This window comes from Phyllobates terribilis, unplaced genomic scaffold (genome assembly GCF_046119375.1).
Source record: "Phyllobates terribilis strain yellow unplaced genomic scaffold, ASM4611937v1 Scaffold_4__5_contigs__length_816908805, whole genome shotgun sequence".
Taxonomy (NCBI): domain Eukaryota; kingdom Metazoa; phylum Chordata; class Amphibia; order Anura; family Dendrobatidae; genus Phyllobates; species Phyllobates terribilis.
Window position 1 is genome coordinate 722,260,548 of NW_027362764.1, and position 15,255 is coordinate 722,275,802.

General features: G+C 43.7%; 1 protein-coding gene across 4 annotated transcripts in view; it reads left to right on the plus strand.

Annotated features, from left to right (window-relative positions):
* Positions 1-15,255, plus strand: part of OXR1 (oxidation resistance 1) — a 712,646-nt gene that overhangs the window by 675,980 nt on the left and 21,411 nt on the right. For 3 of the 4 annotated variants that reach the window (XM_073679762.1, XM_073679763.1, XM_073679766.1), the window contains one exon: positions 1,219-1,381. In XM_073679762.1, the coding sequence (XP_073535863.1) occupies positions 1,219-1,381 (163 nt within the window). Of the gene's footprint in view, positions 1-1,218; positions 1,382-4,563; positions 4,788-15,255 lie in introns of those variants that run through there. The other variant, XM_073679764.1, reaches the window with a different exon arrangement.

Sequence of the window (15,255 nt, forward strand, 5' to 3'; positions counted from 1 at the left end):
AAAAAAGAATAAAATAAATATTTACCTTCTGATGGCCCCCGCTGCACTCGTCCTCCCATGCCGGCAGATCGTGGTGGACTGGAGGACCTGCGCTGACTTCAGTCATGTGACGGCAGGTCCTTCAGTGCAGTGTACCGCGATCTGCCGGCAGCCAGGACGGAACGAAGCGAGACTGCGGGGGCCATCAGAAGGTAAGTATAGATTTATTTTTTTATTTTTTACCATTCTTTGGGTCACGCTATATAAATCCATGCCGTTTGCATGGATTTATATAGTGTGACCAAGTTGACAAGCACTTTCCAAGTGATGCTAAAATCGCTTGGAAAGCGCTTGTCAACCCGCATGCGGAAATGCATGTGAAGAACGCTTCACATCCGCATGTCCCTGGCAGGAAAAACGCATGTACAATCCGCATGCGTTTTTTCTGCCAGGGAGATACAGAAACGCTCAGGAAAAACCCGGAGCATTTCTGCATCGTGGGCACATGGCCTTAAAAGAATTTTGCTGAGGTTTGCAGAAATTTTTGTTGGTGTTTTATAGACAGATCCTTATTCTTTCAAGACAGTGTGACTCAGAAATATACAGTAAATCACGTATGATCAGAGAGTATTCAGATGACACAACAGGAACTTGCAGCTGCTCCTTTGAGGTATCTAGTTTCCTTGCCTGTTTTATCACAGGAGCGAGTGTTTCTGCAGCGCCTCCAGCCCTCTGAGCTCATTATAAATCAAGTCAGTGACGAATAAACTTAGGAGCCCCTGGAACTCCTATGTCACTGACTTGATTTATAATGACCTCAGAGGACTGATGACCTGTCAGAAGCACTCACTCCTGTGATAAAACAGACAAGGAAATTAGTCATCTTTAGAAAGGAGTTGCAAGCCCCTGCGGTATATTCTTTATAAGTGATGGTATAAATCAATCTGCCGACTGAAGTGGGGTAGCTCCGCACGGTCAGACACAGCCATTACACAGTACTAGCAGGGGCACATTTAGAAAATTATCTCTGCACAGGAACATTTTTTCCCCTCATATGGGATCATGGCCTCAGTCTGATTTATTGAATGTTGGTATAAAGTTTGTAGCGCTCTTATCTGTCAATTTTTGCTTTGAGTCGGGTGTGTTGATGCTGATGTTGGACAAAATCTTTCTTTGAGTAAAAAGTCTTCTATGTTAAACTTTTTATAGTGATTTTTATTTATTTTATTTTTTTTACAGAACAGACCACCTTTACTCCTTTTTCATTCAGTGGAGCCCGACAACTTATGCTGAAGAAATCGGAGAATGCTCACGAGAGCCGGGATTTGTGGTAGTGAAAAGGAACGAGGATCCAGAGAGCTCCGAGGGGTCCGCCAATGACTCCTCCACAAGATTATGGGAGGTAGGGCACTCCAGCATGTACGCCTGAACCTTGAATCTGTGTGTGTGACTGCATCGGTCATATATAAAAGCCTATCATTGCTGGGGTAATGAGCAAATCTTTGCAAATTTATTTTTTTTTGGGCAGGGGTGGGGGTCATATTTTGCAGCATTTAAGTCAAACAGCAATATGGATCTTTATTTCTACATTCATCATTGTAAATGTGTCAAATAATGCTCCATAATGAGAAAATTAGCCCATGTGCAAAACAGGCTGGATTCAGGCAGCCGTATCGTGCCAGTCACGTCTGCAGATTGTGGATGTGCCCGGCTCTGTGCACTCGTCCGCATTGCAGGTGGGTGCTGGAGCTGTCTGCTATTCACCAGCATTAATTTGCTCTGTAGACAAGACTGGTGCATGCTGCCATGTTGTTGTTTTTTTTCCACATGGATCATCTGTCCTTATTGTAAATTGCTGATATGCACTGGCACAAAGTTATCATTGGGTCAGTGTGCTTTCCGTTGTGCATATGGATAACACATGGACCAAAAGTTTGGCTTTGTAATCCTAGCCTATGGCAGATTTGGTTATCTGTAAATGTTAGGGCATGATAAAAGCAGCAGTTAAGCCCCCGTCTCACATAGCGATATCGCTAGCGATATCGCTGCTGAGTCACGGTTTTGGTGACTCACCAGCGACCTCACCAGCGATGTCGCTGTGTGTGACACTTTGCAACGATCAGGCCCCTGCTGTGAGGTCGCTGATCGTTGCAAAGTGTCCTGGACCATTTTTTGGTCGTTAGCCTCCCGCTGGCCAGCACACATCGCTGTGTGTGACCAGCGGGACCAACGATCTGGCTGGTAACTATGGTAAACATCGGGTTACTAGGGGCACGCGCGCACTTAGTAACCCGCTGTTTACCATGGATACCACTCTGCTACGGTGCACGGAGGCTCCCGCGCACCGTAGCAGAGTGGTATCCATGGTAAACAGCGGGTTACTAGGGGCACACGCGCGCTTAGTAACCCGATGTTTACCATAGTTACCAGCCTGCTCCTGCTTGCAGCAGGCTGGTAACGGGAGCAGGACATCGTGGAACGATTCTTTCCACGATGTCGCTGCTCCCCTGATCGTTGGTGAGCCTGCCTGTTTGACAGCTCACCAGCGATGTATTAGCGATGCAGCAACGATCCCTGACAGGTCGTATCGTTGTCGGGATCGCTGCTGCATCGCTTAGTGTGACGGGGCCCTAAGGATTTCTATATATGACCCCGTTTACTGTTTTTATTAGTTTTGTTTGTTTTTTTTTTTTCTCCCCTTTTTTTGTCTTTTTTTCATTTACATTGCCACATGTGTCTCATGTCTAAAAATTACAAGTCTAAATTTATTACTGGAAAAATATACATGAAAAAGTCACAATTTAACTAAGACTAATCAGCATGTGCATTTATCACCTCAAGGAAACTGTGTGGGTGTAAAACCATGCAAATCTAGTATTAATAAATGACTTTTTATGAAAATAGTCTGAGTGTATTACGCCTCCGGGTATATTCGCAGGGTGTTGCGTGAGAAGCTGAGGCCGCACTCGTGTACTTTACGTCTCCTGCGTCACTTATTCTATTAGTCTTCCGTCCACTTTATGGAGGAACAGGTGTTCTCAACTCTTCGTTACAGGTCGTTTTGGTTTTGAAACTCCATTTTTAAATGCGCTATTCAGGAAATTGGGGATTATTAGAAGGGTGCTCCCATGTGCAGGACCCTTCCTCTATTATCCAGAATGGAGATTCACTATAAGGCTGGGTCACACGACCGTATGTTCTCCATCTGAGAAACTCTCCGATTTATGCTAATCAGAATCTGATCAAATTGGGATCCATTTTTCTCGGATGTGGAGAGTAAGAAAAATTTCTCCATTCTGTCAGTCTGTGAAAATCGGACGACACATGGATGTCATCCGAGTGCGATCCGTTTTTTTTTTCGCCTACCCATAGACTTAAATGGCCAAGTGCGATCCGATTATCAGAGGCAAATGATGCAGGCTGCCATCGGACGTGTGCGCGGACTCATTGAATAACCAGTGCAATCTGATGTATTGACCAAAACTACTGTCTTCTGCACGAGCCCTAAAGAGTATATCTGGCTTCAGAGGACCCAACACACTCGTATTTTGCCAACCGCTCTTTAATTTTAAAGGCAAAGGCTTCATGTGTAATACTTCATTTCGCCTGTGGACTTTGGAGCTCCAGATGGGGCCAAAAAAAAAAGGAAGGAAGGATGGACCTGCACAGGTGGATAAGGTATACAGCAACTTTAGCTACTAAAAAGCACCAGCTGAGGATTAGGAACTGTTGATCATCCAATTGATGAGAGCTCTTACTAGGCTGATAACAGAGAACAATAAGTAGCACCACACTATCAGGAGTTTGGCATCTCAGTGTGAAAACAAACTATACTCCACATGAGGGCAGAGTCAGACGGCCGTATGAATCGGAGCGAGATGGGAACGCAGAGCCGGGACTGGCCGGTGGCTCCCCCTGCCTGAGCTACATGTATCTGTAGTGAGCTGTCACGCTCGGGTGGGGAGAGCCGCCGGCCAGTCCGTGCTCTGCATAACGATCTCGCTCCGATTTATACGGCCGGCTTACTGCGCCCTAATGAGGAATATAGTTTTCAGTAAATCTGTTCTGTTTATTTAGTGTCAGAATGAAATGTATCAGGCGGTCCAGACTTTATTATGGAGATGAATGGTGCTTTCTTCCCAGACATTGGGGCCCTTGTCCTCTGGCCTGGCGATCCTGGGAATGGCCGTGTAATCTGATTTTCCCTAAGTGCCTGTGATTTATCCATTTCTTGTGTGCACACTCCTCACAGTCCTGCACAATGGACTTGGGAGTCAAGGTGATTTAGTCCCTCCTCATTTAACCCTTTGCAATGGATACTAATTGTGCACCAGAATTGCCGTTTTGCTGAATGACCGCCATCACAATGAATGTTTTTTGTTTTGTTTTTTCTCTGATCCTTTTGCAGATTTGGATTGCAGATAGAAATAAAGGGATCATGTGTGATCACTGCATGAAATAAATGCCCCTTGCAGCTTTTACTGTTGCACTGTCCCTTTAAATATCACTCTCTCTTTTTACTGAGTCATCTGCACTCCAACCAAACTCTGATTAGACTCGCCCCTTTAAGGCAAGGCTGTCTGCTGACTGGCTGGCGGGCCTGTCAGTCATAGGAGTGCTGCTCTGAGGTTACACTGTGCCTGCAGAGCTGTGTGTGTACATACTGGGAGCTGATGGAGGAGGAGAGCATGTGCGCCCACCGCTCTCATGTCAATAAGTGACCTTCCCTCACTCACAGGGAAATGTCTCGCTTTTGGTATGGCAAGAAATCGAGGAAGCACCAGACAGCAAATCACAAGTACTCCCTGGTAAATGTGCACGCAGCTCCTGCTGCCACAGTCGCCCTTTCTCTGGCTTTGGTCTTGTAGCTGCTGGATGTGGCTGTGAAAGTGGAGACCTTGTATGTAAAGTGTGGTCGGTGCCGATTTCTTAGGGGTCCATTCGCACTGTGTGTGTAAATATGGATTTCTGGACACAGCCGTTTATTCATCTTTTAGCTTTTTTGCGTGTGTGTATTATACTCTGAGTTGTCTGGGTTTTTTTTTTTTCTGATTTTATAAAGTTGTGCTCATGTGTCGTGTGTGCTGAAAGAATGAAAAGGTGACGTGCTAGTACAAATGTGCCGAAAACTCAAGTGGGTTTGAAGGCACCCTGGGGTCACCACTTCGGGCTTTCAATCTTACCCTGCCTAATGGAGTCGATCCTGGGGGGGCCGTGCTTTCCATTGGATGACTATAGAAGCCACCTGGCGTACAAGCGAGTGCACTAAGCTGTGTGCATTGTATCAATCTACTAGGGCAGCCATCACATAGCCCGAAAGATGCTACACACCAAAAGAAACGCACAGCGACGTGTCGCTCAACCAAAAATATCTCTGCAACTGGTCTGGGGCTTGCGGTCACGTCACTACTTTAGAGCTTGTAAGGGGTAACGTCTCTCCTTGTGGAGAGTCACATGCCAGTGTTAGGAAGTGTTAGGAGACTTGAAGGCCATGCAATCCATCCTCTGGGAAATTGACAATTTGCATATTTTAGAATTGTGATTTGGATAAGGGAAGAGGTGGTGGGGGAAGCAGAGGATCGCATGCAAATCAGTCACAAGTGAGATATGTGCCTTGTAACCAGCCAGAGTCCTAAACGTTTTGCCACCATGTAACAGCAGGTCACAAGGGGACGCCATAAGAAATCCTTAGATGCGATGGCAGCGTGGCGCAACGCATGTTTTCCTTCTAGCCCTAGACTAAAGAGTGTAAGAATTTTTTTTATCAGTGGGTATGGAAATGGGGTGTGTGTGTGTGTGTGTGTGTGTGTGTGTGTGTGTGTGTGTGCGTGTGTGCCAAGGAAGAAGAAAATGGTTTATACAAATGCCCCGGTCACTGTGGAATGTGGTCGGAACTTCCAGGTAAGGAGAGAATTCTAAGTGCCGGACCCGCATCTCCTTGACACAGACCTCATCTGTCAGGAGAGGATCCGGAGGCCCCATACCATATTGAATAGTCGTCTGAGCCGTCAAAATTGGTGGGTTTTTATCTTAAATGTATGGGGGCATGTAGAGTTGTGCCAAACTTTTGCAACTTTTCAAAAAAGGGCAAAGAAAACCACTTATGTGAACAGCCCTAAAATGGATATCTGTGCAATCTGTGAAAACTAAAGACTGGACACGTAAGTGAAAATGGATATTTGAATGTGGATAGTGCTGGCCCTTCAGTCTGGTCATTTGCATAAACCTTACTTTTTCAGTGTGTGTTATGAGGCTTTAGGGGCCATTGAGAACTCAACAATGTGTAAAAATGTGTTGGTCACTGGATTGTATTAAGGGGTTGTCCAGGATTAGGAAAGCATGGCTTCGTTCTGCACACTTGTCCATGAATTGTGTCTGGTATTTCCGTTCAGCTCTCTTGCTATGCAGTACCATGCACGACCTGTACACAGTGGTGGTGCAGTTTCTGGGAGGGAGTAGTAGGGAAGTGGTTATAGGAAGTTTCGCCCCCAGCAGTTCGCCCTCGCACATTTCGCACATCCTGGGGGCCAAATGCTGGGGACGAAATGTACCCAGGGGGCGAAGCATCCAATTGCCAGGGAAGCAGCCATGACCCCCCCCTCCTTCCCCCCTGGACATCTTATTTAAAAATACAAATTGTGCGCAAAAAAAAAAAAATGTTTTAGGCACTTTTCAATTCTATAATAAGAGCTTTGTAAAGGGTTTGCAAATAGCCTTGGGGTGGTACAAGCAAGGAAAGTGTTTTATGTAGTATATTCTGCATCAAATGAATGCACGCCCGTCCTGCGGAGTCACACGGGGCACAGGAAAGGTGTTGGTAATAAGTAAATTGTTATTGTAATGGTGTCGTTAAATGCTGTCAACCTGTGGAACAGGCTAATAAATGACCACCAATCATCAGCAAAAAGCTCATTGACTGTTTACTGGTGCAAATTGGGTCTTGTGAAACCACTTGTTAAGGCTCATTCACGCTTCACAAACGCTTCTACCTGGCGGGAAAAAACGCATGTAAAAACCGCATGTGTTTTTCCTGCCAGGGAGAAGTGATAAAAATATACAGCATTTCTGCATCATGGGCATATAGCCTCAATATAGGTGTTGCTCCTACAAAACCTGACACTTTCCTGTCAATGCTCAGGCTTTGTTCACATCTGTTTGCACTTTCCCTTTGTCTGTTCTGCTTTGAGACAAATGGAAATAAATGTACTAGACCAGGGGTGAGCTATCAATTTTCTGGAAGGGCCATATGCAAGACTGACTGTTGTGGAGGATCAAACTAATAGGCTGATATTAATTGGGCTTAATATTAATATTAACAACATTATCTTGTATTAAAGGAGTTGTCCACAATTTTTTTGGTCGGCCAGGTTCCTGCACCTGGCACCCCCGCCGATCAGCTGTTATCAGGCATCAATCAAAAAGTGGTGGACAACTCCTTTAATTATGTTCAATATTAAGTGATATAATTTATATTAAGTATGCTGAACCCCACCCACCCACCACCCTCCAGTATACAGTGTGAGCCCCCTCATAGCCTCCTACGTACAGGCTCACATCCTATACCCATAAGAAAAAAAACTAAAAAACGACATAATCCCATTCTGGTGCATGGACTCTCCGCACAGCCGACGCGGAGTAACGTCATCGCGTCTGCTGTCTGTCGCACATGTTGATTAGTGGAGGAAAGAGCGGATGATTTCCTTCTCCACCAATATCTGCTTCCTGAGGATGTGGATAGCGGTGACAACTGCGGATGTGAGAGCATGGCATTTTCAGCCCTTTGGCTCTTTGCCCGGCTCTGTCTTGGATCTATCGCATAACTGATGCAAAGGCAAGCAGATCATCTCACTGATGATTATTATTTAAGTTTTGTTTTACAAACTGAGAAATATCGAAACCCATGTAAGAAACCTTGGCAAGTATTGATTAAAGCTGAAACATCTGCAGAGATGATGACATCTGCAACATTAGATGCACATAATACTCTATATTTAGACCATGTTCCTATGATCCCCTTTCATGGAAATAAATATATATATATATATATATATATATATATATATATATATATATATATATATATATATATATATATATATATATATATATATATATATATATATATATATATATATATATATATATATATATATATATATATATTTTTTTTTGCAGTTTTAGTGAACATCTGACATGAAAGAAGTAAATTTGAGACTTGTAAAATTGCTAGTGATTGTAGCCGGGGCTGTGTCCTCTGCATCTTCCTATGATTCCTCTAAGGGCCCGCGCTTCTATGGTTGTTGGCATTCCTTTCCATGCTGTCGGCCATTTATGTGTTGCACATAGGAAGCTCTGTGGGCCGACGTTTCCTTCCTGCATGTAACACCTCTGTACGCTTCTACATGAAGTCTAATTTTGCTTACTAACAAATTTGAGAAGAAAGTCTCCTAGCGAATCTGCTCTTGTTGCCTCATTACCGCAAGGGAGAAATTTCTTGCAAAGTTTCTTCTGCAAAACACCACTAGACGGATCTTCACAGAATCCTGGGGTCTGGTGCAGATTTGCCTTCATGAACTCCCTTTAAGAAAAACCTTTATTTGCACTTGTGGATTTTGTCTGATAATCCGCAGCAGTGCATTGCTCGTGGCTTTTGACTTTTCCATTGAAACTTGTGACCTAAAATCTGTGAAAATTGTGCAACAGGTATTATTGACCTGCTGCACATTTAAAATCCACACCAAATGATGTGCATCAAAAGCCTCAACCAAAAATTCTCCATGTGAACATACCTTAGGTTTTGCTATAGATTTGCTGCCAAATTTGTAATGGGAGAATTGTTTTTTTTACTTGTGGTTGTCCGCTTTTAAAGGGTGCATGGCTGGTGAGTATCGTGTGACTGTCCCAGTAATCACCTGCCAGCTGGGCAGGCACCTGTCGACGAGATGTCAGCGCCGCTCGCTTCATGCCGGCGTATCAGCGCTTTAAACTTCTCTGGGGGGGGTGAATGGCATAGTGATTGGTAATATAGACAAGTCCGATCATTATCAGTCCGGTATCATTGATCACGCTTCAATTACATAAATCTGTTTAATTGATCCTCTGGTTGACATGAGACACATCTGGCTGCATGTACAGTATTTTCTAGAAGCCACATTCACATAATTGAAGTAATGAACGTTTATGTGCTGCAGAACATCTACTTTTACAGCACATTTCCAATAGTGCAGCATTTCCTTCAGGCCTGCCGTTATGGCTGTAAGTGGATGTGTGTCTGAGCCCTGTAGGTGCTGATCTATTGGTATTTTGCTGTATGTATATTGGTTTGCATCCTTCAATATTTTTTTTTCTTTTTCAGGTTAAAATCTGTCTGTGTATGATTGCATCTACTAACCTCACCCGTCTCGTATTGCAGGTTCTGCCCTGTGCCGTCTCCCATCACCTCTCCCTATATGTTATGCACCATTAACATTTCATTTCAAGCTCCTTTAAAATTATAATAGGCAAAGGCATTGTCTGGGATCTAACACAATGAGTGTATTATGTATAGTGCTGGGTGTTAGGAGACCCCCAACCTTACTGTTATGCAACCCCCAGCAGTTCCTGACAGCCACATGCTCTATGTATCGATGTGGTCCATAAGCCGTGAGCATAGGGAATATATAATTTATATTTCTCCAGTGTCCACACAGATACTAGTTGACAATTGTCTTAAATCCTGTATAAGCTCCTCTTTATAATGTTTCGAGTCTTGTGTCTTCAGGAGCTCACCGCTACCCTGCCTTCCAGCTTCCGGTCTACTGCCGGGCGGTGATCTCCTGACACTTTGGGCCAGCGGCTTGGCTGAGCTGCTGGCCTGGACTTGTGCGCTCTGCCATGCGGCAAGCAGTGGCAGCTTTCCCTGTACAGCATCGGGGGAGCACGGGAGCCGTAGGAATATCCAGCAATCTGGACAGCTATATAGCAAGGCTTGCAAGCAATGCACTCCCAGATTAGGAAGCCAGGCACATTGCACTCTTGCTTGTTTTTACAAACACTTAGCAATTTCACCCATTTAAGAAGATGAGACTAATCCTTTTTAAGTAGGTTTTCTAGCCCCTTAAACTTTCTAAATACAATCTTGGCTATAATATAAAATACCTGTGCTAGTTTTGCTTTACTGCTCCTTTGCTGCCAAAACTGCAACCTTGAAGGCTAGGCTGTAGAGACGGGAGGGGAACACAGAAGGCGGCGTTGGAGTGGGAGGGAGGTATTAGAAACTATTTCTAACATTAATAAAAATATATAAATTACAATCCCTTTAAATATTAAAGGGAATTCTTTGTATCTCTGCAGGCTGCATGTATGTGGGTTTCATCGGGTATATGTTCCCAAATTTGTAACCCTATTGCAACCTTCCTGTAGGCACAGCAGAATGAAACCTGGCTGACTAGTTATAGTTTCTTAGAATAATGATTAGAGTGTTTTACTTTGACCACTATTACATCTGGGGTGCATTACCATTAGCTGCACGCCTGCACCTACTCGCCACCCACAAAAAATACAGCGAGGTTTGAGGTGCTGATCAGCTTCAGTGGCATTTTTTGTATACTCCGTAGTGTCCAATAGTCTAGCGAGGGTTAACATGCACATCATGGGGGCTTCATGTCCTGGGCTCCCTCCTAGGGTTACAGATCATACATTCACAATAATAGAGTAATGGTTCACTTTCAGGGGAGCAGGGGGTCCTTTTTACTCGGACCTCGATGATTCAGAAATGTATTGCTTGTACTAAAGATATGCTGCAAAGATGTCATTAAAGGGAAAGTGACCTATTGTTTCAAATTTTTATGGAAAATTGAAAAAAAAAATCAGTTTAAAGTGGATCCTGTGTTATCACAGCTCACCTCCTCCTCCCCTTGTACAATTTCTAGTGCATTCTCAGATAACACTTCTGTATATAAATTCGATCAATTGCTGCTAATGTCCATGCGCAGAACTAATGATGCAAATATCTTCTTTACAGAGGAAGAAGACTAGAACTCTCCTGCCACTCACTGGGGGTAGTAATCCTGAAAGTCAATATTGCCCCACTGAAGAAAACCAAATATGTCATAGGCCTGGTGGCTAATGTGAAAAATTGATATATATATTATATATATATTTATTTACTGTTCTTGTTAATTCACTTAGGAGATTTATAGATGCGATTGTCCAATCGCTCGTGCTATATACAGCGATTCCACAGCATCGCTGCATATAGCAAAAATTGCAGCTCCCTTTTGATGCCTGACTAAAGGCAGGGTTTCAAAGGAACGCAGTAATAACAGACACGGGGTTTATCAGCTGACACCGGCTTTCATGACAACCCATCCTTAACCTGCAATCACGTCACTGGCGCACCGATAAGCGGAGAGAATGGCGCCCACGCTGTCAGGTGTTAAATGCCGCTGTCAGAGATTGACAGCTGCATTTAACGAGTTAACCATTGCGGGCGGAGCACCATTCCACCCGTCATGGTTAGCGGCAGGTCCTGGCTGTAAGATACAGACATCACTGCTGGGGTTGAGGTTAGTGTACACCACACACAGGCTGTGACTCTAGTCCAACAAGGCAAGGTTTATTAGTTTCATAAACTTCTGCAGGACGCTAAACAAAAACATCTTTTTTTCTAGCCCAATGTAAACAAAGGAAAACTGTTCATTCAATAGGCAACCAATACCAGAGCGGGCTCACCCTTTCAGAATAAAGTCCACGCTCTCTCAGCCTCTGGCAGAGACTGACAAGCAGTAAAACATCTTTTCCTCCTCTCACACACAGACAGCTCTGAGACAACCAAGCTGTCTTAAATAGGACCTGCAAAGCCTGTGGGTATGGGAGCGACCATTCCCACCCAAGCTCTTCTTTTCACTCCTTAAACCCGGACCCAGAATCCAATCCCAGTAAGAACCTCTCAGCAACCTACTATTGCTGGAGCCTACACCACCGGGTTTGCATCACCAAGGCTAGCCACCCCCCATCCAGGACTTTACCACCTACTTTCCTACAATATATATACATTTCTATCCCAAATCACCATCTAGATAAAAATTCACACTAAGGCCTAATCTTGGACTGACATTTTCTATTCTTCAAGGGGTCAGTATTGACTGTTAGAATATCACTTATTGAGAGTAAGAATCCTATTTACATTTTTGATATTTCTTTTAATACAAAAATCTAACAACTTAAAAAGGTCACTTTCTGAGAACAGCTTCTCTTTAAAAATGCTACCTTCTGGGGTCGTATGAGGATGATCTATTTTAGCACACTGCTCCAGGCACGCACTAGTGCTCCTGGTGTCACGCTCAGAGTGGCGTAAGTGCACAGGGCATGATACACTTGGCATATACACAGGACAGCAGAGAGGCTCTTGATCTCAATACTGTACATTACAAAGCATTGATGGCTCTGTTCTTGTGGTGGACGCCCTTTAGGAGTTTGCCCAGACAGTGAAAATTTAGCTTTGGTATCTCCATCCCCCATTACAGAACTACCATGATAATTATAAAATGTACTTACTAATATCTTTAGTTATAATAATCCTAAACAATCGGGGTCGCACAACGTCGGGTCCCATCATACTTGTCTGCTTTCTTGTTGATCTCCGTGGACTCTGAGCTGTGGACGCTGGCAGAGCCTTCTGTAAATGATCACTCATGGCCAAAGTTGTAGGTCATAGACGACCTCTTTTGGTATTGTTTAACTAAGGGGGTGACGTTATTCTCAAAGTTAATTATTTCCACATGAAGTACCTACTAAAATACTTGTTTTATTAACGATTGCAGTGTGAACCTTTCAGTCTGACAACCCCTTTAAGGTACTTTTTGATTCTTAACACAATTGCAGAACTCCTGAATAAAGAATATTGTTTTTTTTCAAATCTCTTCCTAGGACAGCTCTTCCCAGGCCAGGGTATGTTGGTGTTTACCAATGTTCACTGTGATTCACCAAAATCCTAATAAGTATCGCTTAAAGAGGTTTTCCACTCTGTGACTGTGAATTGCCCAATCCTGACAGTGTGTGATATGCAGACTGTCAGGAATCCCCCATTTTTCCAGCTCGAGCAGGCGGTCACTTGCTGACACCAACTTTTCCTTGCTTTTCACAATATTATATTGAGAAAAACAGATGGTCACATGACCTCCCACTTAAGCAGGAGATAGAGGGGAATCCTGACACTGTTTCTGGCGCAGTGTCAGGATTCTGCAACCTACATTCATTCTATGTGACTTTTGGAACCCATTTTTAAAGGGGTATTCTCAAGTTGTCTCTTGAGTAGCTCACAGTTCTGCAGTTTCCTTACTTTTTGCCTGCTTAGGGGGCGGTGACTCCTCCTTGAGTAACAGTTCTGGTCAGGAGCTTCACACTCTTACAACACATTAGGGAATCTGTCAGCAAGTTTTTGCTATGTAATCTGAGAGCACCATAATGTAGGAACAGAGCCTGATTCCAGCTATGTCACTTATTTGGCTGCGTTTTGCGGTTTCAATACAATCTGTTTTATCAGCAGGAGATCATGACTAGAGGACCACTGGCTTTGTGCCTCCTAGTCCACACCACCTCGAGGATAGATTAGCAGCTCTGTCACTATACAATGTAAATAGAAAGCCGTGGGTGGGGTTCTAGCAGAGCTCAGTTGTTAAGCGGTGTATATCTGCTGTCGAGAAAACTGATTCTGTCTCAACTGCTGCACCCAGTAAATGAAGTGACACATCGCTGGAATCAGGGTCTATGTCCTTATATCATGCTGTGGCTGGGATTACAGAGCGAAGCCTGCTGACAGATTCCCTTATAAGTCAGTGTTTTGAAGTCGACACTGTTAATTTGATTAGGAAAGCTGCTCTGGAAACTGACAGCCTGGAGGAAAGGGTGGTGGATTATTATTATGCAGTGAGCAACTAACTGCTGGAGTTAATGGGCTGGAGAGAACTGACTGGGAACTTGGGTGTTAACTCCTCTCCTGGAGTGTAACTGCTTGGCCAGGCCCTGATGGCTGAGCTGCTTGGAGACTAGCTGTACACTATGTAAGATAAAAGCTCTCTAAGCAGGAGAATAAAGGCATGTAGAAGAAGCAAATCAATTGCAAACCTGATTGTTTTGTTTTAGCATCTTTATTGCGACCACAATACGGGTGATCACTTTACAGAATGTTCCAGTACTGTGATGAAAATACAGATGCTAAAATGTACCTTTATTCTGATTATCTGAAACTGGCCTATCAGTTTAATGACCCTTTCTGTTATTCACCCTGATTGTTCTCCTTCTTTGCTCCATTTACTTCTGTGCAGCTGAACTGCAATGCCAGGCAGAACCTGTGTGCAGGAAGTGGCGCTGTTTCTAGGAAACCTCTTCAAAGAAAACCCATTTGAAAAGTAGTTCCAGAAGTTTCTGTAAAAGTCCTCTTAGCAGTAGAGAATATAAACATGGTGGAGATTGTTTTCAGTTTTTTTACAGATTTCCCCCATTTTAGTTAAGAGAAAAGTGCAGCAATGTCTCAGTGGGAAGGAAATGCTGTAAGTCCTAAAATAGATTTAAGAAAAGCAAAGTGTTAGTGAACACCGCGGGTCTCCAATGTAAGGTAACGTGAGAATGCTTTCCTGTATCGGGGGAAGTCTGGCTGCCCACATGCACATTAGGGGGTTTACATTGCTGTGCGTGTATGGCGTATGCAGCAGAAAAGCCTCTGCCCATCGCCAGGTCCTATGCCCCCAGAATACAGGGGCCTAGTGTGTATTCCCTGTCCCCCTCTCTTAGGACCCTATAACATCTACATAGTCTTCCTCTATGGTTTGTATGCTCTGTTTTAAGGAACCTCTACAGCAATCCCGTCCCTTAGGAAACCTCTAATATTAAAGGGTTTGTTAGTGACTAAAATATTGATGATGACTTTTCAGTAGGATAAGTCATCAATATCAGATCGGCGGTGGTCCAGCACTCCCACCGATCAGCTCTTCTCTGCTCTGGAGGTAAACTGTTTACGGCGCTGAACAACATGGCTCCTTTATACTTTTGCCCCCAAATACAACCACATTAGAAAAATCAAATAAGACAGTATACAGTATGTATGAGAAATATATAATTTCTAAAATTTATGGCATGCGTACATGGAGTCTTTTAAGGCATATACTGTAATGTACAAAAAAAAAAGTGATCATATGCACAGCACTGTAAAAACGACTTGCTGTGCACATGCTCGGCCTTTTTAAGCTTCTGCTTTAGGTTTTCAAAGACGAGAGGCGGCCAAAAAGAAAATCAGCA